This window comes from Lampetra planeri, unplaced genomic scaffold (genome assembly GCF_965212315.1).
Source record: "Lampetra planeri unplaced genomic scaffold, kcLamPlan1.2.h2 scaffold_1602, whole genome shotgun sequence".
In the NCBI taxonomy this organism is placed as follows: Eukaryota; Metazoa; Chordata; class Hyperoartia; order Petromyzontiformes; family Petromyzontidae; genus Lampetra; species Lampetra planeri.
The window spans coordinates 1,154-27,576 of NW_027614332.1; the positions used below are offsets into that span (position 1 = coordinate 1,154).

Consider the following 26,423-nt stretch of genomic DNA (forward strand, 5'->3'; position numbering starts at 1 on the left):
TGAGTGAGTGAGTGGGTGAGTGAGTGGGTGGGTGGGTGAGTGGGTGAGTGGGTGAGTGAGTGGGTGGGTGAGTGGGTGGGTGAGTGGGTGAGTGCGTGAGTGAGTGAGTGAGTGAGTGAGTGGGTGAGTGGGTGAGTGAGTGGGTGGGTGAGTGGGTGGGTGAGTGAGTGAGTGATTGGGTGAGTGGGTGGGTGAGTGGGTGAGTGAGTAAGTGAGTGAGTGAGTGAGTGGGGTGAGCGAGCGAGCGAGTGAGTGAGTGAGTGGGTGAGTGAGCGAGCGAGTGAGCGATGTGAGCGAGTGGGGGGTGAGTTTGAGCGCACACCTTGAGGCAGGCGGGGTGAGCGATCTCGCCACACAGGGAGCACTCCATGAGCACCAGGTTGGTGAGCGGGGGGTGAGCGGCGTTGGTGAGGATCCGACGGCCTGACCCCCCCCCACCACTCCCCCCACCACTCCCCCCACCGATGTCGCACCGCCCACACACCGCACACACGGCCACGTGGGGCAGCATCGGCTGTGGAGGGGTGGGGGGCACGGGGGGGGGGGGGGGGGGCACGAGGGGGGGGTGGGGGGCACGGGGGGGGGGGGGGGGCACGAGGGGGGGGTGGGGGGCACGGGGGGGGGGGTGGGGGGCACGAGGGTGGACACGGGGAGCGAGTCACAGGGTGAGGACCATCACCAGGTAGTACTGTTGAGTAGCAAGCAGCAGCGCCGATGGTGAGCGTTGGTGAGCGTGTGTTGGTGAGTGTGTGGGTGAGTGTGCTGGTGAGTGTGTTGGTGAGTGAGTGTGTTGGTGAGTGTGTGGGTGAGTGTGTGTGTTGGTGAGCGTGTGTTGGTGAGTGTGTGGGTGAGTGTGTGTGTTGGTGTGTGTGTTGGTGAGCGTGTGTTGGTGAGTGTGTGGGTGAGTGTGTGTGTTGGTGAGTGTGTGGGTGAGTGTGTGGGTGAGTGTGTTGGTGAGTGTGTTGGTGAGTGTGCTGGTGAGTGTGTGGGTGAGTGTGCTGGTGAGTGTGTTGGTGAGTGAGTGTGTTGGTGAGTGTGTGGGTGAGTGTGTGGGTGAGTGTGCTGGTGAGTGTGTGGGTGAGTGTGCTGGTGAGTGTGTTGGTGAGTGAGTGTGTTGGTGAGTGTGTTGGTGAGTGTGTGGGTGAGTGTGCGGGTGAGTGTGTTGGTGAGTGTGTTGGTGAGTGTGCTGGTGAGTGTGTGGGTGAGTGTGTTGGTGAGTGAGTGTGTTGGTGAGTGTGTGGGTGAGTGTGTGTGTTGGTGAGCGTGTGTTGGTGAGTGTGTTGGTGAGTGTGTGTTGGTGAGTGTGTGGGTGAGTGTGTGTGTTGGTGTGTGTGTTGGTGTGTGTGTTGGTGAGCGTGTGTTGGTGAGTGTGTGGGTGAGTGTGTGTGTTGGTGAGTGTGTTGGTGAGTGTGTGTGTTGGTGTGTGTGTTGGTGAGCGTGTGTTGGTGAGTGTGTGGGTGAGTGTGTGTGTTGGTGAGTGTGTTGGTGAGTGTGTTGGTGAGTGTGTTGGTGAGTGTGCTGGTGAGTGTGCTGGTGAGTGTGTTGGTGAGTGTGCTGGTGAGTGTGTTGGTGAGTGGTGTGTTGGTGAGTGTGTGGGTGAGTTTGTTGGTGAGCGTGTTTGTTGGTGAGCGTGTGTTGGTGAGTGTGTGGGTGAGTGTGTTGGTGAGCGTGTGGGTGAGCGTGTTGGTGAGTGTGTTGGTGAGTGTAGAGTTGGTGAGCGTGTTGGTGAGTGTGTTGGTGAGTGTGTTGGTGAGTGTGCTGGTGAGTGTGTTGGTGAGTGTGTGGGTGAGTGTGCTGGTGAGTGTGTTGGTGAGTGTGTGGGTGAGCGTGTTGGTGAGTGTGTTGGTGAGTGTAGAGTTGGTGAGCGTGTTGGTGAGTGTGTTGGTGAGTGTGTTGGTGAGTGTGTGGGTGAGTGTGTTGGTGAGTGTGTGGGTGGTGAGTGTGTGGGTGAGTGTGCTGGTGAGTGTGTTGGTGAGTGTGTTGGTGAGTGTGCTGGTGCGTGAGTTGGTGAGTGTGTTGGTGAGTGTGCTGGTGAGTGTGTTGGTGAGTGTGTTGGTGAGTGTGTGTGTTGGTGAGTGTGCTGGTGAGTGTGTTGGTGAGTGTGTTGGTGAGTGTGTGTGTTGGTGAGTGTGCTGGTGAGCGTGTTTGTTGGTGAGCGTGTGTTGGTGAGTGTGTGGGTGAGTGTGTGGGTGAGTGTGTTGGTGAGCGTGTTGGTGAGTGTGTTGGTGAGTGTGTTGGTGAGCGTGTTGGTGAGTGTGTTGGTGAGCGTGAGTTGGTGAGTGTGTGGGTGAGTGTGTGGGTGAGTGTGTTGGTGAGTGTGCGGGTGAGTGTGTCGGTGAGTGTGTGGGTGAGCGTGTGGTTGAGCGTGTGGGTGAGTGTGTGGGTGAGCGTGTTGTGGTTGAGCGTGTGGGTGAGTGTGTGGGTGAGCGTGTGGGTGAGCGTGTGGGTGAGTGTGTGGGTGAGTGTGTGGGTGAGCGTGTGGGTGAGTGTGTGGGTGAGCGTGTGGGTGAGTGTGTGGGTGAGTGTGTGGGTGAGCGTGTAGGGGAGTGTGTGGGTGAGCTGGTGAGCGGGTGAGTTGGTGAGTCACCCACACAGGTGCACTGGCGCCCCAGGCAGCTCTGCTTCATGCGGCCTGGCCCCCCAAACTTGCGCATGTCCCGGCAGAAGGCGCAGCGCCCACAGTCGGCGCTGCGGCAGGCGGGACAACGCTTGCAGCGTGTGCGTCGGTGCCTCGCCACGGGCGATGAGCCACCACCAGCACCACCAACAACACCGCCACCACCAACAACAACGCCACCACCAACACCACCACCACCAACAACAACGCCACCACCAGCACCGCCGCCACGTCTCACGGACGCGACGTGGGAGGTGCTGGGCGGTGGCGGTGTTTGACTGTGGGAGGTCTTGGAGCGTAGCGACATACACGCCTGTAAACACACACACACACAGTGACACACAGACACACAGTCACACAGTCACACACACACAGTCACACACAGTCACACACACATACAGTCACAGTCACACACACACAGACACACAGTCACACAGTCACACACACACAGACACACAGTCACACAGTCACACACACACACAGTCACACACACACACAGTCACACACACACACAGTGACACACACACAGACACACAGTCACACAGTCACACACACACACAGTCACACACACACACAGTCACACACACACAGTCACACACACACAGACACACACACACACAGTGACACACACACAGACACACAGTCACACAGTCACACACAAAAGATCCCCCGTATAGCCTTAACAGACTGTAGGGGCAAGTGCTGTTAGCGAGCACCTATGAAGGCCGGAACGGCACACGAGGGGGTGGGTGGCCAGCACCACGCCCGACCGCCTTTGTCTCCCCAGTGGCGATGTTTACACACCGCACCAGGTACTCATTTAAGGCTGAGTCGACCTAGGGGAGGCCCAGGACCGGTTCAGATAATCGTCACTGGTGTTAGCCGTGAGCGGGAATCGAACCCGGGTCGCCAGGTTCATAGCGCAGCGCTAACCGCTACACTACCGCTCCCACAGTCACACACACACACAGTGACACACACACACAGTGACACACACACACAGTGACACACACACACAGTCACACACACACAGACACACACACACACAGTGACACACACACAGACACACAGTCACACAGTCACACACACACACAGTCACACACACACACAGTCACACACACACACAGTCACACACACACACAGTGACACACACACAGACACACTGTCACACAGTCACACACACACAGTCACACACAGTCACACACACACACAGTCACACAGTCACACACACACAGACACACAGTCACACACACACAGACACACAGTCACACAGTCACACACACACAGTCACACACACACACACAGTCACACAGTCACACACACAGTCACACACACACACACAGTCACACACACACACACAGACAGACGGAGACACGGGTGGGTGGAGGTGAGTGAGTGAGTGGGTGAGTGAGTGGGTGAGTGAGTGGGTGAGTGAGTGGGGTGAGCGAGTGGGTGAGCGAGTGAGTGGGTGGGTGAGTGAGTAGGTGAGTGGGTGAGTGAGCGGGTGAGTGAGTGAGTAGGTGAGCGAGTGAGTGGGTGAGTGAGTGAGTGGGTGAGTGAGCGGGGTGAGTGAGTGAGTGGTGAGTGAGTGAGTGGGTGAGTGGGTGAGTGAGTGAGTGGGTGAGTGAGTGAGTGTGTGGGTGAGTGAGTGGGAGAGTGAGTGGGTGAGTGGGTGAGTGGGTGAGTAAGTGAGTGAGTGAGTGAGTGGTGGGTGAGTGGGTGAGTGGGTGAGTGAGTGGGTGAGTGGGTGAGTGAGCGAGTGAGTAAGTGAGTGGTGGGTGAGTGGTGAGTGAGTGGTGAGTGGGTGAGTGAGTGAGTGGGTGAGCGAGTGGTGAGTGAGTGGTGAGTGAGTGGTGAGTGAGTGGGTGAGTGGGTGAGTGAGTGGGTGGGTGAGTGAGTGGTGAGTGAGTGGTGAGTGAGTGGGTGAGTGGGTGAGTGGGTAAGTAAGTGAGTGGGTGAGTGAGTGGGTGAGTGAGTGGGTGAGCGAGTGGTGAGTGAGTGGTGAGTGAGTGGGTGAGTGGGTGAGTGAGTGGGTGAGTGAGTGATTGAGTGAGTGAGTGAGTGGGTGAGTGGGTGAGTGAGTGAGTGGGTGAGTGGGTGAGTGGGTGAGTGAGTGAGTGGGTGGGTGGGTGGGTGGGTGAGTGAGTGAGTGGGTGAGTGAGTGGGTGAGTGGTGAGTGAGTGGTGAGTGGGTGAGTGGGTGAGTGAGTGAGTGAGTGGGTGAGTGAGTAGGTGAGTGGGTGTGTGAGTGAGTGAGTAGGTGAGTGGGTGAGTGGGTGGGTGAGTGAGTGAGTGGTGGGTGAGTGGGTGAGTGAGTGAGGGGGTGAGTGAGTGAGTGAGTGGTGAGTGAGTAGGTGAGTGGGTGTGTGAGTGAGTGGGTGAGCGAGTGAGTGGTGAGCGAGTGAGTGGTGAGTGAGTGGTGAGTGAGTGAGTGGGTGAGTGAGTGGGTGAGTGGGTGAGTGAGTGGGGTGAGCGATGTGAGTGGTGAGTGAGTGAGTGAGTGGGTGAGTGGGCGAGTGAGTGGGTGAGTGGGTGAGTGAGTGGGTGAGCGAGTGAGTGGGTGAGTGAGTGGGTGAGTGAGTGAGTGAGTGGGTGAGTGGGTGAGTGAGTGGGTGAGCGAGTGAGTGGTGAGTGAGTGAGTGGGTGAGTGGGCGAGTGAGTGGGTGAGTGGGTGAGTGGGTGAGCGAGTGAGTGGGTGAGTGGGTGAGCGAGTGAGTGAGTGGTGAGTGAGTGGTGAGTGAGTGAGTGGGCGAGTGAGTGGGTGAGTGAGTGGGTGAGTGAGTGAGGGCGGGTGAGTGAGTGGTGAGCGAGTGGTGAGTGAGTGAGTGGGTGAGTGAGTGAGTGGGTGAGTGAGTGGGTGAGCGAGTGAGTGGTGAGCGAGTGGTGAGTGAGTGAGTGGGTGAGTGAGCGAGTGAGCGGGTGAGTGGGTGAGTGAGTGAGTGAGTGGTGAGTGAGTGGTGAGTGAGTGAGTGGGCGAGTGAGTGAGTGGGTGAGCGAGTGGGTGAGTGGGTGAGCGAGTGAGTGGTGAGTGAGCGAGTGAGTGAGTGGGCGAGTGAGTGAGTGAGCGAGTGAGTGGGTGAGTGAGTGGGTGAGCGAGTGAGTAGGTGAGTGAGCGAGTGAGCGGGTGAGTGAGTGGGTGAGTGAGCGAGTGAGTGGTGAGTGAGTGGTGAGTGAGTGGTGAGTGAGTGAGTGAGTGGTGAGCGAGTGGTGAGTGAGTGAGTGGGTGAGTGAGCGAGTGAGTGGGTGAGTGGGTGAGTGAGTGGTGTGAGCGAGTGAGTGAGTGAGTGGGTGAGTGGGTGAGTGAGTGGTGTGAGCGAGTGAGTGGGTGAGTGAGTGGGTGAGCGAGTGAGTGAGTGGTGAGTGAGTGGTGAGTGAGTGGTGAGTGAGTGAGTGGTGAGCGAGTGGTGAGTGAGTGAGTGGGTGAGTGAGCGAGTGAGTGGGTGAGTGAGTGGGTGAGCGAGTGAGTGAGTGAGTGAGTGGGTGAGTGGGTGAGTGAGTGGGTGAGCGAGTGAGTGGGTGAGTGAGTGGGGTGAGCGAGTGAGTGAGTGGTGAGTGAGTGGTGAGTGAGTGGTGAGTGAGTGAGTGGTGAGCGAGTGGTGAGTGAGTGAGTGGGTGAGTGAGCGAGTGAGTGGGTGAGTGAGTGGGTGAGTGAGTGGGTGAGCGAGCGAGTGAGTGAGCGAGTGAGTGGTGAGTGAGCGAGTGAGTGAGTGGGTGAGTGAGTGGATGAGTGGGTGAGTGAGTGGGTGAGTGGGTGAGTGAGTGGAGTGGATGAGTGGGTGAGTGAGTGGGTGAGTGAGTGGGTGAGCGAGTGAGTGGGTGAGTGAGTGGGTGAGTGGATGAGTGGGTGAGTGAGTGGGTGAGTGAGTGGGTGAGCGAGTGAGTGGGTGAGTGAGTGGGTGAGCGAGTGAGTGGGTGAGTGGGTGAGTGAGTGGGTGAGCGAGTGAGTGAGTGGGTGAGTGAGTGGGTGAGTGAGCGAGTGAGTGGGTGAGTGGGTGAGTGAGTGGGGTGAGCGAGCGAGTGAGTGAGCGAGTGAGTGGGTGAGTGGGCGAGTGAGTGTGAGGTGGACACTCACCAAGGGTGGTGGTGGCCAGGACACGATGGGAACTCCGGAGAGCGCCAGCTCCGCATCATCCGTCTCGTGCTCCTCCAGCACCGCCTACACCACCACCACCACCACCACGTCAACAACAACAACCACCACCACCACCACCACCACGTCAACAACAACAACCACCACCACCACCACCACGTCAACAACAACAACCACCACCACCACCACCACGTCAACAACAACAACAACCACCACATCAACAACAACCAGCTCCGCATCATCCGTCTCGTGCTCCTCCAGCACCGCCTACACCACCACCACCACGTCAACAACAACAACAACAACCACCACCACCACCACGTCAACAACAACAACCACCACCACCACCACCACGTCAACAACAACAACAACCACCACCACCACCACCACGTCAACAACAACAACAACCACCACCACCACCACCACCACGTCAACAACAACAACAACCACCACCACCACCACGTCAACAACAACAACCACCACCACCACCACCACGTCAACAACAACAACCACCACATCAACAACAACCAGCTCCGCATCATCCGTCTCGTGCTCCTCCAGCACCGCCTACACCACCACCACCACGTCAACAACAACAACAACCACCCACCACCACCACCACCACGTCAACAACAACAACAACCACCACCACCACCACCACGTCAACAACAACAACCACCACCACCACCACCACGTCAACAACAACAACAACCACCACATCAACAACAACAACAACCACCACATCAACAACCACAATCACCAGAACTACCATTACCAACCCACACACCCGACCACCCACCCGCCCGCCCGCCCGCCCACCACACCCCCACCACCTACCCACCCACTCACTCACCCACCCAACTCACTCACCCACCCACTCACTCATCCACTCACCCACTCACTCACTCACTCACTCATCCACTCACCCACTCACTCACTCACCCACCCACTCACACACCCACTCACCCACTCACTCACTCACTCACCCACCCACTCACTCACTCATCCACCCACTCACCCACTCACTCACTCACCACACCCACTCACCCACCCACCCACTCACTCATCCACCACCCACTCACTCACCCACCCACTCACCCTCACCACTCACCCACTCACCCACTCACCCACTCACCCACTCACCCACCCACCCACCACTCACCACTCACCCACCACCACCCACCCACCCACCCACCACTCACCCACCTCACTCACTCACCCACCCACCCTCACCCACCCACCCACTCACTCATCCACTCACCCACCACTCACTCACCCCCCACCACCACCCACCCCCACTCACCCACTCCCACCCACTCACCCACCACCCACCCACCACCCACTCACCCACTCACCCACCACCCACCACCACCCCACCCCACCCACCCCCACCCACTCACTCACCCACCCCACCCACCACTCACCCACCCACCCACTCACTCACCCACCCACCACCACCCACCCACTCACCCACCCACCCACCCACCCACTCACCCACTCCCCCACCACTCACCCCACACCACTCACCCCACCCACCACTCACCCCACCCCCACACACCCACCACCCACCCACTCACCCACCACCACCACCCCCACCCACCACTCACCCACCCACCCACCCCACCCACCCCCCCCCACCCCCCACCCCACCACCCACTCACCCCCACTCACCCACCCACCCACCCCACCACCCACCACCCACCACCACCCACCCACCCACCCCCCCACCCACCCACACCCCACCCACCCACCACCCACCCACCCACCCCCCCACCCACCCCCACCCACCACCACCACCACCCACCACCACCCACCCCCACCCACTCACCCCACCCACCCACCCACCACACCCACCACCCACCCACTCACCCACCCACCACCCACCCACCACACCCACCCCACCACCACCCCCACCACCCACTCACACCCACCCACCCACCACCACCACCCACCCCCCACCACCACACACCCACCCCACCCACTCACTCACCCACCACCCACCACCACCCACACCCACTCACCACTCACCCACTCACCCACCTCACCCACCACCCACCACCACCACACCCACCACCCACCCCACTCACTCACCACCACCCACCCACTCACCCCACCCCCTCACACCACTCACCACTCACCCCCACTCACTCACCCACCCACCCACTCACCCACCACTCACCCACTCACCACCCACTCACTCACCCACCCACTCACCCACTCACCCACCTCACTCACCACCCACCCACTCACTCACCCACTCCACCACCCACCCACTCACTCACCTCACCACCCACTCACTCACCCACCCACTCACCCACTCACCACTCACCCACTCACCCACTCACTCACACACCACTCACCCCACTCACTCACTCACCCACTCACCCACTCACTCCACTCACTCACTCACTCACCCACCCACCCACTCACTCACCCACCCACTCACTCACTCATCCACTCACCCACCACCCACACACTCACCCACCCACTCACTCACTCATCACTCACCCACTCACTCACTCACTCATCCACTCACTCACTCACCCATCACTCACTCACTCACTCACCCACCAACTCACTCACCCACCCACTCACTCACATCCACTCACCCACCCACTCACTCACCCACCCACCCACTCACTCACCCACCCACTCACTCACCCACCCACTCACTCACTCACTCATCCACTCACCCACCCACTCACTCACTCACTCACCCACTCACTCACTCACTCACTCACCCACTCACTCACTCACTCACTCACCCACCCACTCACCCACCCACCCACCCACTCACTCACCCACCCACCCACCCACTCACTCACTCACCCACCCACTCACCCCACCCACTCACTCATCCACTCACCCACTCACTCACTCACTCACCCACCCACTCACCCACCCACTCACCCACTCACTCACTCATCCACTCACCCACCCACTCACCCACTCACTCACTCATCCACTCACCCACTCACTCACTCACCCACCCACTCACCCACCCACTCACTCACTCACTCATCCACCCACCCACTCACTCACTCACTCACTCACCCACTCACTCACTCACCCACCCACCCACCCACTCACCCACTCACGCACTCACTCACTCACCCACCCACTCACGCACTCACTCACCCACTCACCACCCACTAACCCACTCACCCACTCACTCACTCGCTCATAGACCCACCCACTCACCCACTCACCCATAGACCCACCCACTCACCCACTCACTCACTCACCCACCCACCCACTCACTCACCACCCACTCACCCACCCACCCACTCACTCACTCGCCCATAGACCCACCCACTCACCCACTCACTCACTCACTCACCCATAGACCCACCCACTCACCCACTCACTCACTCACCACCCACTCACTCACTCACCAACCCACTCACTTGCCCATAGACCCACCCACTCACCCACTCACTCACCCACCCACCCACTCGCCCAAAGACCCACCCACTCACCCACTCACTCACTCACTTACCCACTCACTCTCCCACCCACTCACTCACTCACCACCCACTCACTCGCCCATAGACCCACCCACTCACCCACTCACTCACTCACCCACCCACTCACTTACCCATAGACCCACCCACTCACTCACCCATCCACTCGCCCATAGACCCACCCACTCACCCACTCACTCACCCACCCACCCACTCACTCACTCACCCACCCACCCACTCGCCCATAGACCCACCCACTCACTCACTCGCCCATAGACCCACCCACTCACCCACTCACTCACCACCCACCCACTCACCACCCACTCACTCACCCACCCACCCACCCACTCACTCGCCCATAGACCCACCCACCCACCCACTCACTCACCCACCCACTCACTCACCCACCCACTCACCCCACCCACCCACCCACCCACTCACCCACCCACTCACCCACCCACCCACCCACCCACTCACCCACCCACCCACTCACCCACCCACTCACCCACCCACTCACCCACCCACTCACCCACCCCCCACCACCCCCCACCTGTACGTGAGTGAGCAGAGCGTCCGCGTCCCGTATTCCGGCTGGCACCCCGCGCTTGCTGCGTGCCAGCGCTTGCAGGCGCCTCACCAGCGCCCACAGGCCCGCCAGCTCCAGCCCGGTGAGCAGCGGTGAGGAGGGGGGCGGTGAGGGCGGTGAGGGCGGTGAGGAGGAGGAGGAGGCCGCCGCCACCGCTAACTTGGTGGCCGGGACGACGTCGTCGTCGTCGTCGTCGTCGTCGGTGGAGATGGCCGACGCTGTTGACGACGAGGACGACGCTGATGAGGACGATGAGGACGACGTTTTGGGTGACGGAGGCAAAGCTGACAGAGGCTGCGGAGAGAGAGACATCATCGTCATCGTCGTCGTCAACATCGTCGTCATCGTCGTCATCGTCGTCATCGTCGTCATCAGCATCATCATCGTCATCATCATCGTCATCATCGTCGTCATCGTCATCATCATCGTCATCATCATCGTCATCATCGTCGTCATCGTCATCATCATCTACATCATCGTCATCATCATCGTCGTCATCGTCGTCATCGTCGTCATCGTCATCATCATCTACATCATCGTCATCATCATCGTCATCATCGTCATCATCGTCGTCATCGTCATCATCAACATCGTCATCGTCATCGTCAACATCATCATCGTCATCATCATCGTCATCAACATCGTCATCGTCATCATCGTCATCATCAACATCATCATCATTGTCATCGTCGTCATCATCATCGTCATCGTCGTCATCGTCATCATCAACATCATCATCGTCATCGTCGTCATCATCGTCGTCATCATCGTCAACATCATCGTCAACATCAACATCATCATCGTCATCGTCGTCATCATCATCGTCATCGTCGTCATCATCAACATCATCATCATCGTCATCATCGTCATCATCATCATCGTCATCGTCGTCATCATCATCGTCGTCGTCATAATCGTCGTCAACATCACCGCCGTCACCACTATCACCACCATCAACACTACCGTCACCGCCACCCTCACCCTCACCACACTCACCTGATGGAGGGGGCTGATCGAAACGACGGCCCTCATGGTGAGTGCCATCTCCCGCTCTCCGGTCTCCGCGTCCTTCACCTCCTCACCACCACGCTCACCACGCTCACCACCACGCTCACCACCACGCTCACCACCACGCTCACCACCACGCTCACCACCACGCTCACCACCACGCTCACCACGGCTGCCCGGTCCCCGGCTCCCAGCATGCACTGGTGGGGGGGGGGGGGAAAGGCAGCGGATGAACACGGCACATTCCCACAATGCACCAGGTGGAAGAGACAGGAAGTGGGAGACAGGAAGTGGTAGACAGACAGGAAGTGACAGACAGGAAGTGGTAGACAGGAAGTGGTAGACATTCAGGAAGTGACATACAGGAAGTGACATACAGGAAGTGACAGACAGGAAGTGACAGACAGGAAGTGACATGCAGGAAGTGACAGACAGGAAGTGCTAGACAGGAAGTGACATGCAGGAAGTGACAGACAGGAAGTGCTAGACAGGAAGTGACAGACAGGAAGTGCTAGACAGGAAGTGACAGACAGGAAGTGGCAGACAGGAAGTGGCAGACAGGAAGTGACAGACAGGAAGTGACAGACAGGAAGTGCTAGACAGGAAGTGACAGACAGGAAGTGGCAGACAGGAAGTGACAGACAGGAAGTGACAGACAGGAAGTGGCAGACAGGAAGTGACATACAGGAAGTGCTAGACAGGAAGTGACAGACAGGAAGTGCTAGACAGGAAGTGACAGACAGGAAGTGGCAGACAGGAAGTGACAGACAGGAAGTGGCAGACAGGAAGTGACAGACAGGAAGTGACAGACAGGAAGTGACAGACAGGAAGTGGCAGACAGGAAGTGACAGACAGGAAGTGACAGACAGGAAGTGGCAGACAGGAAGTGACAGACAGGAAGTGGTAGACAGGAAGTGGCAGACAGGAAGTGACAGACAGGAAGTGGTAGACATTCAGGAAGTAACAGACAGGAAGTAACAGACAGGAAGTGACAGACAGGAAGTGACATACAGGAAGTGAGCGGCTGGTCCCCACCTTCTCCGAGGAGCGACTGCAGCTGGTAGTCGCGCACCAGGTGCGATCGCCCCGTGAGGCAGAAGGTGTACCGCTCCAGCACGTACCACGCCATCTCAGAGTAGAACGGGTAGCGGAACTTGGCGGGTACCTGGGCACCACACACGCACACACACAGAGAGGTAGAGAGATGTAGAGATACGGGGGTGAGTGAGGGAGTGGGTGGGTGGGTGGGTGAGTGGGTGGGTAGGTGAGTAGGTGGGTGGGGTTGTGGGTGGGTTTGTGTTTGGGTGAGTGAGTGAGTGAGTGGGAGGATGGGTGGGCCGGTGATTGGGTGGGCCGGTGAGTGGGTGAGTAGGTGGGTGGGGTTGTGGGTGGGTTTGTGTTTGGGTGAGTGAGTGAGTGAGGGGGAGGGTGAGTGGGTGAGTGGGTGAGTAGGTGGGCCGGTGAGTAGGTGGGTGGGGTTGTGGGTGGGTTTGTGTTTGGGTGAGTGAGTGAGTGAGGGGGAGGGTGAGTGGGTGAGTGGGTGAGTAGGTGGGTGGGGTTGTGGGTGGGTTTGTGTTTGGGTGAGTGGGCAAGTGTGTGGGTGGGCTGGTGAGTGGGTAGGTAGTTGAGTAGGTGGGTAGGTGGGTAGGTGGGTGGGGTTGTGGGTGGGTTTGTGTAATGGGTGAGCGAGTGTGTGAGCGAGTGGTGAGCGAGCGAGTGAGCGTGCGAGTGAGTGTGTGAGCGAGTGGCGAGTGAGTGTGTGAGTGTGCGAGCGGGGTGAGCGAGTGGTGAGCGAGTGGTGAGCGTGCGAGCGAGTAAGTGGCGAGCGTGCGAGTGAGCGAGTGGTGAGCGAGCGAGTGTGTGTGTGAGCGAGTGGTGAGCGTGTGAGCGAGCGGGGTGAGCGAGCGGGGTGAGCGAGCGGGTGTGCGAGCGGGGTGAGCGAGTGTGTGAGCGAGTGGTGAGCGAGCGAGTGAGCGTGCGAGTGAGTGTGTGAGCGAGTGGCGAGTGAGTGTGTGAGTGTGCGAGCGGGGTGAGCGAGTGGTGAGCGAGTGGTGAGCGAGTGGTGAGCGTGCGAGCGAGTAAGTGGTGAGCGTGCGAGTGAGCGAGTGGTGAGCGAGCGAGTGTGTGTGTGAGCGAGTGGTGAGCGTGTGAGCGAGCGGGGTGAGCGAGCGGGTGTGCAAGCGGGTGAGCGAGTGGTGAGCGAGTGGTGAGCGAGCGAGTAAGCGAGCGGGGTGAGCGAGCGGGGTGAGCGAGTGGTGAGCGAGCGAGTAAGCGAGCGGGGTGAGCGAGTGGTGAGCGAGTGGTGAGCGAGCGAGTGAGTGTGTGAGCGAGCGGTGAGCGAGCGAGTGAGCGAGCGGAGTGAGCGAGTGGTGAGCGAGTGGTGAGCGAGCGAGTGAGCGAGCGAGTGGTGAGCGAGTGGTGAGCGAGCGAGTGAGTGTGTGAGCGAGCGGTGAGCGAGCGGTGAGCGAGCGGTGAGCGAGCGAGGTGAGCGAGCGAGTGGTGAGCGAGCGAGTGAGAGAGCGGGTGAGCGAGTGGTGAGCGAGTGGTGAGCGAGTGGTGAGCGAGTGGTGAGCGAGCGAGTGATCACCCGCGTCTTATCCTCGATGCTGTAGATGCGCAGCTGCATGGGGATGTTGAAGCTGTGCAGGAAGTTTCCCCCGAACACCAACGCATCCTCCGGCGTGTACACGGCATGGATCCAGCCTGCACCCGCACACAGACAAAGGTCCCCCGTGTAGCCTCTCAGCACACCGCGGGGCAAGGGCGGGCGCTGCAAGGGGGAGCGGCGGCGCCTGTGCGGGCCGGAACTGTGGCAGGCGGAAAGGCCGTGAGATTGTGGGTGGGGCAGGCACCACCACCATCATCATCACCATCATCACCATCATCACAAGCGTCAACATCATCACCATCATCACCACCATCACCACCATCATCACAAGCGTCTACATCATCCATCATCATCACTATCACCACCACCATCACCATCACCAGCACCACCACCATCATCACCACCATCATCACCACCATCAACATCATCATCATCACGATCATCACCACCATCATCATCATCACCATCATCACCAGCATCACCACCAGCATCACCACCAGCATCACACCACCACCACCCTCACCCACAAATCTACCTGGCCGCCCGCACACCCACACACCCACCCACACACCCACCCACCCACCCACCCACCACGCACCCACCCACCCACGCACCCACCCACCCACCCACTCACTCACCCACCCACCCACTCACCCACCCACTCACCCACCCACCCACCCACCCACTCACCCACCCACCCACTCACCCACCCACCCACCCACTCACTCACTCACTCACCCACCCACCCACCCACTCACCCACCCACCCACCCACTCACTCACTCACTCACCCACCCACCCACTCACCCACCCACCCACTCACCCACCCACCCACCCACTCACTCACTCACTCACCCACCCACTCACTCACCCACCCACCCACCCACTCACTCACCCACCCACCCACTCACCCACCCACCCACCCACCCACTCACTCACTCACCCACCCACCCACCCACCCACTCACCCACCCACCCACTCACCCACTCACCCACCCACCCACTCACCCACCCACCCACCCACCCGAGGGAATGACGAACGTGTAGCCGGTCTGCAGGACGATGCGCTGGCAGGCCTCCACGCGGTCTGCCAGGAACACGTCGCCCTGCTTGCCCGACAGCACCCAGCCCTCGTAGAGCTCCAGGTTGCGCTGTGTGGGGGGGATCATCCAGAACACCTGGGGGGGGCGGGGGGGGGGGGCGGGCACGGGGGTCAGACCACATCGGCCCATCATCACAGCGGTAGCGTCATCATCATCATCATCAGTAGCGTCATCATCATCATCATCATCAGTAGCGTCATCATCATCATCATCAGTAGCGTCATCATCATCACATCGGTAGCGTCATCATCATCATCAGTAGCGTCATCATCATCATCATCAGTAGCGTCATCATCATCAGTAGCGTCATCATCATCAGTAGCGTCATCATCATCATCAGTAGCGTCATCATCATCATCATCAGTAGCGTCATCATCATCATCAGTAGCGTCGTCATCATCATCAGTAGCGTCATCATCATCAGTAGCGTCATCATCATCATCAGTAGCGTCATCATCATCATCATCAGTAGCGTCATCATCATCATCAGTAGCGTCGTCATCATCAGTAGCGTCGTCATCATCAGTAGCGTCATCATCATCATCATCAGTAGCGTCGTCATCATCATCAGTAGCGTCATCATCATCAGTAGCGTCATCATCATCATCAGTAGCGTCATCATCATCATCAGTAGCGTCGTCATCATCATCAGTAGCGTCATCATCATCATCAGTAGCGTCGTCATCATCATCATCAGTAGCGTCATCATCATCATCAGTAGCGTCATCATCATCATCAGTAGCGTCGTCATCATCAGTAGCGTCATCATCATCATCATCAGTAGCGTCATCATCATCATCAGTAGCATCGTCATCATCAGTAGCGTCGTCATCATCAGTAGCGTCATCATCATCATCAGTAGCGTCATCATCATCATCAGTAGCGTCGTCATCATCATCAGTAGCGTCATCATCATCATCAGTAGCGTCATCATCATCATCAGTAGCGTCATCATCATCATCAGTAGCGTCATCATCATCAGTAGCGTCGTCATCATCATCATCAGTAGCGTCGTCATCATCATCAGTAGCGTCGTCATCATCATCATCAGTAGCGTCGTCATCATCATCAGTAGCGTCGTCATCATCATCAGTAGCGTCGTCATCATCATCAGTAGCGTCATCATCATCATCAGTAGCGTCATCATCATTATCAGAAGCGTCATCATCATCATCAGTAGCGTCATCATCATCACATTGGTAGTGTCATCATCATCATCATCAGTAGCGTCGTCATCATCAGTAGCGTCGTCATCATCAGTAGCGTCATCATCATCATCAGTAGCGTTATCATCATTATCAGTAGCGTCGTTATCATCATCATCATCAGTAGCGTCGTTATCATCATCATCATCATCAGTAGCGTCATCATCATCATCAGTAGCGTCATCATCATCATCAGTAGCGTCGTCATCATCATCAGTAGCGTCATCATCATCAGTAGCGTCATCATCATCATCAGTAGCGTCGTCATCATCATCAGTAGCGTCATCATCATCATCAGTAGCGTCATCATCATCATCAGTAGCGTCATCATCATCATTAGCGTCATCATCATCAGTAGCGTCATCATCATCATCAGTAGCGTCGTCATCATCATCAGTAGCGTCGTCATCATCATCATCAGTAGCGTCATCATCATCATCAGTAGCGTCGTCATCATCATCAGTAGCGTCATCATCATCAACATCAGTAGCGTCATCATCAGTAGCGTCATCATCATCATCAGTAGCGTCATCATCATCAACATCAGTAGCGTCATCATCAGTAGCGTCATCATCATCATCATCAGTAGCGTCATCATCATCATCAGTAGCGTCATCATCAGTAGCGTCATCATCATCAGTAGCGTCATCATCATCATCAGTAGCGTCGTCATCATCATCAGTAGCGTCATCATCATCATCATCAGTAGCGTCATCATCATTTGTGCAGTAGCATAATCATCATATCAGTAGTGTTACCATAGTACCACCATCACCACCACCACCCTCACCACCACCACCCTCACCACCACCACCCACACCACCACCATCTTCACCACCACCACCCTCACCACCACCCTCACCACCACCACCCTCACCACCACCACCATAACCACCACCACCCTCACCACAACCACCACCATCACCACCACCCTCACCACCACCACCCTCACCACCACCACCATAACCACCACCACCCTCACCACAACCACCACCATCACCACCACCCTCACCACCACCCTTACCACCACCACCACCACCCTCACCACCACCACCCTCACCACCACCCTCATCACCACCACTACCCTCACCACCCTCACCACCACCCTCACCACCACCCTCACCACCACCCTCACCACCACCCTCACCACCATCCTCACCCTCACCACCACCCTCACCACCACCCCCACCCTCACCACCACCCTCACCCTCACCACCCCCCTCACCACCACCACCACGGTCGCCATGGTTACCTTGCCACCACGCAGGATGTGGTACCAGACTGAGGTGCCCCCAAAGTCGATGTGGAAGTCGGTGAAACAGCCACGCACACTCATCAGGCAGTACCTGTCACACACACACACACACAGTCACACACACACACAGTCACACACACACACACAGTCACACACACACAGCCACGCACACTCATCAGGCAGTACCTGTCACACACACACACAGTCACACAGTCACACACACACACAGCCACGCACACTCATCAGGCAGTACCTGTCACACACACACACAGTCACACACACACACAGTCACACACAGTCACACACACACACAGCCACGCACACTCATCAGGCAGTACCTGTCACACACACACACACACAGTCACACACACACACACAGTCACACACACACACAGCCACGCACACTCATCAGGCAGTACCTGTCACACACACACACACAGTCACACACAGTCACACACACACACAGCCACGCACACTCATCAGGCAGTACCTGTCACACACACACACACACAGTCACACACACACACAGTCACACACACACAGCCACGCACACTCATCAGGCAGTACCTGTCACACACACACACACACAGTCACACACAGTCACACACACACACAGCCACGCACACTCATCAGGCAGTACCTGTCACACACACACACAGTCACACACACACACAGCCACGCACACTCATCAGGCAGTACCTGTCACACACACACACACAGTCACACACACACAGCCACGCACACTCATCAGGCAGTACCTGTCACACACACACACACACAGTCACACACAGTCACACACACACACAGCCACGCACACTCATCAGGCAGTACCTGTCACACACACACACAGTCACACACACACACAGTCACACACACACACACACAGCCACGCACACTCATCAGGCAGTACCTGTCACACACACACAGTCACACACACACAGTCACACACAGTCACACACACACAGTCACATACAGTCTCACACACACACACACACACAGCCACGCACACTCATCAGGCAGTACCTGTCACACACACACACAGTCACACACAGTCACACACACACACAGTCACACACACACAGTCACACACACTCATCAGGCAGTACCTGTCACACACACACACAGTCACACACAGTCACACACACACACAGTCACACACACACAGTCACACACACTCATCAGGCAGTACCTGTCACACACACACAGTCACACACAGTCACACACACACACAGTCACACACACACAGTCACACACACTCATCAGGCAGTACCTGTCACACACACACACACAGTCACACACACACACAGCCACGCACACTCATCAGGCAGTACCTGGAGGGGGGGCAGTCACACACACACAGTCACACACAGTCACACACACACACAGTCACACACAGTCACACACACACAGTCACACACAGTCACACACAGTCACACACACACAGTCACACACACACACAGTCACACACAGTCACACACACACACAGTCACACACAGTCACACACACACACAGTCACACACAGTCACACACACACACAGTCACACACAGTCACATACACACAGTCACACACAGTCACACACACACAGTCACACACACACAGTCACACACAGTCACACACACACAGTCACACACAGTCACACACACAGTCACACACACACAGTCACACACAGTCACACACACACACAGTCACACACACAGTCACACACACACAGTCACACACAGTCACACACACACAGTCACACACACACAGTCACACACACACACACACAGTCACACACACACAGTCACACACAGTCACACACAGTCACACACACACAGTCACACACAGTCACACACAGTCACACACACACAGTCACACACACGCACAGTCTGTCTGTGTGTGTGTGTGTGTCTGTGTGTGTGTGTCTGTGTGTGTGTGGCTAAAGCGCAGCAAGTTGGCACAGTAGGGGACACAGGTGGTGCATCAGCCAGTCATCTCGGTCATCTCGGTCAGTCGACCCGTGGCACCTGCTGGGTCTGCCCCGTGACCTCCTGCCAGCGGGCGTTCGACACTTCACGTAACCTCAAGGTGCACATGGCCTGGCACAAGCGTCGTGGTGACGTCACCGCCACTTAGTGGCGAATGGCGGTTGTTGTGTTGTTGTTGTGTGTGTGTGTCTGTGTGTGTGTGTCTGTGTGTGTGACTGTCTGTGTCACTGTGTGTGTGTGTGTCTATGTGTGTGTGTCTGTCTGTGTCACTGTGTCTGTGTGTCTGTCTGTGTCACTGTGTGTGTCTGTGTGTGACTGTGTGTGTGTGGGTTTAACCAGGCTGGATTGTGTGAGGAGCTCACAAGTCCTTGAAAGATCTGGGCAAAGTCCCATCAGTGAGCTCCTCCGGAAGGCAAGGCTGCGTTGGCTGGGTCATGTAGCCCGCATGCCCAGCCACCGCATGCCTCAACAGCTTTTGTTCGGCCGGATCGAGGGGGCTAAACGGGCGCGGCACGGGCTAGAGAAGAGATGGAGTGATGTGGTACAGGAGGACGCTGAGCTGAGTGGACTTGCCGATGACTGGTACCAGCGGTGTCAAGATCGGCCTCAGTGGAGGAGGCTCGTGAAGGACGCTACTGGGCAGTTGGAGGCAGTCGCCCTCCAACAACAACGGAGGGCGGAGGAGCGACGCTCACAACAACGAGCGGAGCGCCGGGTGGCTAAAGCACAGCAAGTTGGTACAGTAGGGGGCACAGGTGGTGCATCAGCCAGTCATCTCGGTCATCTCGGTCAGTCGACCCGTGGCACCTGGGTCTGCCCCGTGACCTCCTGCCAGCGGGCGTTCGACACTTCACGTGGCCTCAGGGTGCACATGGCCTGGCACAAGCGTCGTGGTGACGTCACCGCCACTTAGTGGCGAATGGCGGTTGTTGTGTTGTTGTTGTGTCACTGTGTGTGTCTGTGTGTGACTGTGTGTGTGTGTCTATCTGTGTGTGGCTGTGTGTGTGTCTATCTGTGTGTGTGTCTGTGTGTGTGTCTGTCTGTGTCACTGTGTGTGTGTGTGTCTATGTGTGTGTGTCTGTCTGTGTCACTGTGTGTGTGTGTGTCTGTGTGTGTGTGACTGTGTGTGACTGTGTGTGTGTCTATCTGTGTGTGTGTGTATGTGACACACACTTCTGCACTTTGGGGTACTTCATCTGCGCGATGACGTTGTGTGTGTGTGTGTGTGGTACTGTGTGTGTGTCACTGTGTGTGAGTGTGACACAGTGTGAGTGACACAGTGACTGTGTGTGTGTGACACTGTGTGTGGTGTGTGTGACACTGTGTGTGTGTCTGTGTGTGAGTGTGACTGTGTGTAGGTGTGTGTGTGTCTATATGTGTGTGAGTGACACAGTGAGTCTGTGTGTGTGTGACACAGTGTGTGTGTGTGACTGTGTGTATGTGTGAGTGTGTGTGTGACACTGTGTGTGTGTGTCTGTGTGTGTGTGACTGTGTGTGACTGTGTGTGTGTGTAGGTGTGTGTGTGTGTGACACACACTTCTGCACTTTGGGGTACTTCATCTGTGCGATGACGTTGGTCGACTCTTTCTGCTTCTGCTTGAGGTGCCGTGGCCACATCGTGTCCACCCAGTCCACCTGCTCCACCTGCATCCACCACACACAGCGGGGGGAGGGGGGAGGGGTGGGGTGGAGGGGTGGGGGAGAGGAGTTGAATCATTCACCACTCACTCACCATTCACTCACCACTCACTCACCACTCACTCACTACTCACTCACTCACTCACCCACTCACCACCCACTCACCACCCACTCACTCACTCGCCCACCCACCCACTCAATCACCCACCCACTCACCCACTCACTCACCACTCACCACCCACTCACCCACCCACCACTCACCACCCACTCACCCACCCACTCACCACCCACTCACCACCACTCACCACGGCAGGGCGTTGCACCAGGGTCTCCAGGCGAGTGTGGCTGAACTCCAGTGAGATGACGTTGTAGAGTTTGCCCCACTCACCACCCACTCACCACCCACTCACCACCCACTCACCACCCACTCACCCACCCACTCACCACCACTCACCACTCACTCACCACGGCAGGGCGTTGCACCAGGCTCTCCAGGCGAGTGTGGCTGAACTCCAGTGAGATGACGTTGTAGAGTTTGCCCCGCTGGGCGGCTGGCGTGTCGTAGTAACGCGCCCACTGGCTCATCGTCATCTCGATGCCCTTCTGAGTCGTCACGTCCATCACGTCCACCATGCGGCGACTGCCTGGCTCACACAGTGACACACACAGTGACACACACACAGTGACACACAGACAGTGACACACACAGTGACACACACACAGTGACACACACACACACAGTGACACACACAGTGACACACACAGTGACACACAGACAGTGACACACACAGTGACACACACACAGTGACACACACACACACAGTGACACACACAGTGACACACACACAGTGACACACACAGTGACACACACACAGTGACACACACACAGTGACACACACACACACAGTGACACACACAGTGACACACACAGTGACACACACACACACAGTGACACACACAGTGACACACACACAGTGACACACACACAGTGACACACACACAGTGACACACACAGTGACACACACAGTGACACACACACACAGTGACACACACACAGTGACACACACACAGTGACACACAGTGACACACACACAGTGACACACACACACAGTGACACACACACACACAGTGACACACACACACAGTGACACACACACACAGTGACACACACAGTGACACACACACACAGTGACACACACACACAGTGACACACACACACACAGTGACACACACACACAGTGACACACACACACACACACAGTGACACACACACACACAGTGACACACACAGTGACACACACACACACAGTGACACACACACAGTGACACACAGTGACACACACGCAGTGACACACACACACAGTGACACACACACACAGTGACACACACACAGTGACATACACACACAGTGACACACACAGTGACACACACACACAGTGACACACACACACACAGTGACACACACACACAGTGACACACACACATAGTGACACACACAGTGACACACACGCAGTGACACACACGCAGTGACACACACACACAGTGACACACACACAGTGACACACACACAGTGACACACACACACAGTGACACACACAGTGACACACACACGCAGTGACACACACACGCAGTGACACACACGCAGTGACACACACACAGTGACACACACACACAGTGACACACACACACAGTGACACACACACACAGTGACACACACACAGTGACACACACACACAGTGACACACACAGTGACACGCACACAGTGACACACACAGTGACACACACACACAGTGACACACACAGTGACACACACAGTGACACACACACACAGTGACACACACAGTGACACACACACACAGTGACACACACAGTGACACACACAGTGACACACACACAGTGACACACACAGACACACACACGCAGTGACACACACACAGTGACACAGTGACACACACACAGTGACACACACACACAGTGACACAGTGACACACACACAGTGACACACACACAGTGACACACACACAGTGACACACACAGACACACACACGCAGTGACACACACACAGTGACACAGTGACACACACACAGTGACACACACACACAGTGACACAGTGACACACACACAGTGACACACACACAGTGACACACACACAGTGACACACACACGCAGTGACACACACACGCAGTGACACACACAGTGACACACACAGTGACACACACACAGTGACACACAGTGACACACACACACACACAGTGACACACACACACAGTGACACACACACAGTGACACACACACAGTGACACACACAGTGACACACACACACAGTGACACACACACAGTGACACAGTGACACACACACAGTGACACACACACAGTGACACACACACAGTGAAACACAGACACACACAGTGACACACACACAGTGACACACACACAGTGACACACACAGACACACACACGCAGTGACACACACACAGTGACACACACGCAGTGACTTACCCACGTACATCTTGACATCGTTGACACTGAAATCCTTCCCAGGCATTCTGCAACAACGGAGACACACGGAGACGCATGGGGGGAGACGCATGGGGGGAGACACACGGGGAGAGACACGGGGAGACACACGGGGAGAGACACGGGGAGAGGGGAGAGACACGGGGAGAGACACGGGGGGAGACACACGGGGAGAGACACGGGGAGAGACACGGGGGGAGAGACACAGGGAGAGGGGAGAGACACGGGGGGAGAGACACGGGGGGGGAGACACGGGGAGAGACACGGGGAGAGACACGGGGAGAGACACGGGGGGAGAGACACGGGGAGAGACCCGGGGAGACACGGAGACACGGGGAGAGACACGGGGGGAGAGACACGGGGAGAGAGACACGGGGGGAGAGACACGGGGGGAGAGACACGGGGAGAGAGACACGGGGGGAGAGACACGGGGGGAGAGACACGGGGGGAGAGACACGGGGGGAGAGACACGGGGGGAGAGACACGGGGGGAGAGACACGGGGGGAGAGACACGGGGGGAGACGGGGGGGGAGAGACACGGGGGGAGAGACACGGGGGGAGAGACACGGGGGGAGAGACACGGGGAGGTTGGTGGATCACCCACAGATTGGCTGTGAAACTCGCTCCCCTCTCCCCGTGACTAATCTCCATCTGTTCCATCTCGCTCCCTGCGACCACACACGCTTCACCCCCCCCCCCTCCTGCTGCTCTCTCGCACTGCACCCCCACCACCACCACCACAACCTCAACCACCACCACCACCTCCACCACCCCCACCTCAACCACCCCCACCACCACCACCACCACCACAACCTCAACCACCCCCACCACCACCACCACAACCTCAACCACCACCACCACCACCACAACCTCAACCACCCCCACCTCAACCACCACAACCACCACCACCACCTCAACCACCCACCACCACCACCACCACGTCAACAACAACAACAACAACCACCACCACCCCCACCACCACCACCTCCACCACCACAACCTCAACCACCACCACCTCCTCCTCCACCACCATCACCACCACCACCACCACCACCACGTGACACCACCAGCACCCCCACCACCACCACGTCAACAACAACCACCACCAGCAGCAGCAGCAGCAGCAGCTCACTTCATGTCGAGGCCGTCCGTCTTGGTGAAGACGAGTGGCGTGCGCAGCCCCTCCTCCTGCACGTAGCGGTACGAGAAGTCTGCGCCACACACACACGCACACGCACAGGCAAAGCTGCTCACCCAGGTAGCCTCTACACGCTGCAGGGGCAAGTGCTGTTAGTGGCGAGTAGCAGCACCTAGACACACAGACAAAGATCCCCCAGGTAGCCTCTAACAGGGCTGCAGGGGCAAGTGCTGTTAGTAGCGAGTAGCAGCAGCGCCTATGAAAGGCTGCCGGCGCTGTGGCACACAGACACGTACCGTGTCCCCCCCGTGTCTCCCCCCCCGTGTCTCCCCCCCCGTGTCTCTCCCCCCGTGTCTCCCTCCGTGTCTCTCCCCTGTCTCTCTCTCCCCCCGTGTCTCCCCCGTGTCTCTCCCCTGTCTCTCTCTCTCCCCGTGTCCCCCCGTGTCTCCCCCCCGTGTCTCCCCCGTCTCCCTGTCCCCGTGTCTCCCCATGTCTCCCCCCCGTGTCTCCCCCCCGTGTCTCCCCCCCGTGTCTCCCCCCCGTGTCTCCCACCACCTGCTCCGTGCATGCTGCGGACGAAGCCGGCGTCGTAGCGAGAACTCCCCCCGTGTCTCCCCCCCGTGTCTCCCTCTCCCACCGTGTCTCTCTCTCCCCCGTGTCTCCTCGTGTCTCCTCGTGTCTCCCCCCGTCTCCCCCGTGTCTCCCCCCCCGTGTCTCCCCCCCCCGTGCCTCTCCCCCCCGTGTCTCTCCCCCCGTGTCTCCTCGTGTCTCCCCCCCGTGTCTCCCCCCGTCCCCCCCCCGTGTCTCCCCCCCCGTGTCTCCCCCCCCCGTGTCTCCCCCCCCGTGTCTCCCCCCCCGTGTCTCCCCCCCGTGTCTCCCCCCCCGTGTCCCCCCCCGTGTCTCCCCCCCCGTGTCTCCCCCCCCGTGTCTCCCCCCCCGTGTCTCTCCCCCCGTGTCTCCTCGTGTCTCCCCCCGTGTCTCCCCCCGTGTCCCCCCCCGTGTCTCCCCCCCCGTGTCTCCCCCCCCGTGTCTCCCCCCCCGTGTCTCCCCCCCCGTGTCACCCCCCCCGGTCTCCCCCCCCGTGTCTCCCCTGTCCCCGTGTCTCCCCGTGTCTCCCCCCTGTCCCCGTGTCTCTCCCTACCTGCTCCCGTGCATGCTGCGACGAAGCCGGCGTCGTAGCGAGAACTCCCCCCGTGTCTCTCCCCTGTCTCTCTCTCCCACCGTGTCTC

The 26,423-nt window shown here is 57.9% G+C and overlaps 1 protein-coding gene across 1 annotated transcript; it reads right to left on the minus strand.

The window, feature by feature from the left end:
- Window positions 1-242: 242 nt before the first annotated feature.
- LOC144739620 (lysine-specific demethylase 2B-like) lies at window positions 243-25,793 on the minus strand (the record flags this gene model as incomplete). The annotated part of the gene is made up of 14 exons (XM_078622547.1): window positions 25,750-25,793; window positions 25,189-25,267; window positions 24,039-24,085; window positions 22,005-22,183; window positions 21,439-21,545; window positions 17,931-18,024; window positions 15,395-15,548; window positions 14,352-14,467; window positions 12,800-12,929; window positions 11,753-11,964; window positions 10,721-11,050; window positions 6,689-6,772; window positions 2,592-2,930; window positions 243-514 (listed from the first exon to the last, which is right to left on the minus strand). Coding segments are annotated over exons 1-14 (2,156 nt in total), but the record flags the coding sequence as incomplete, so codon positions are not given.
- Between the last annotated feature and the right edge of the window lie 630 nt (window positions 25,794-26,423).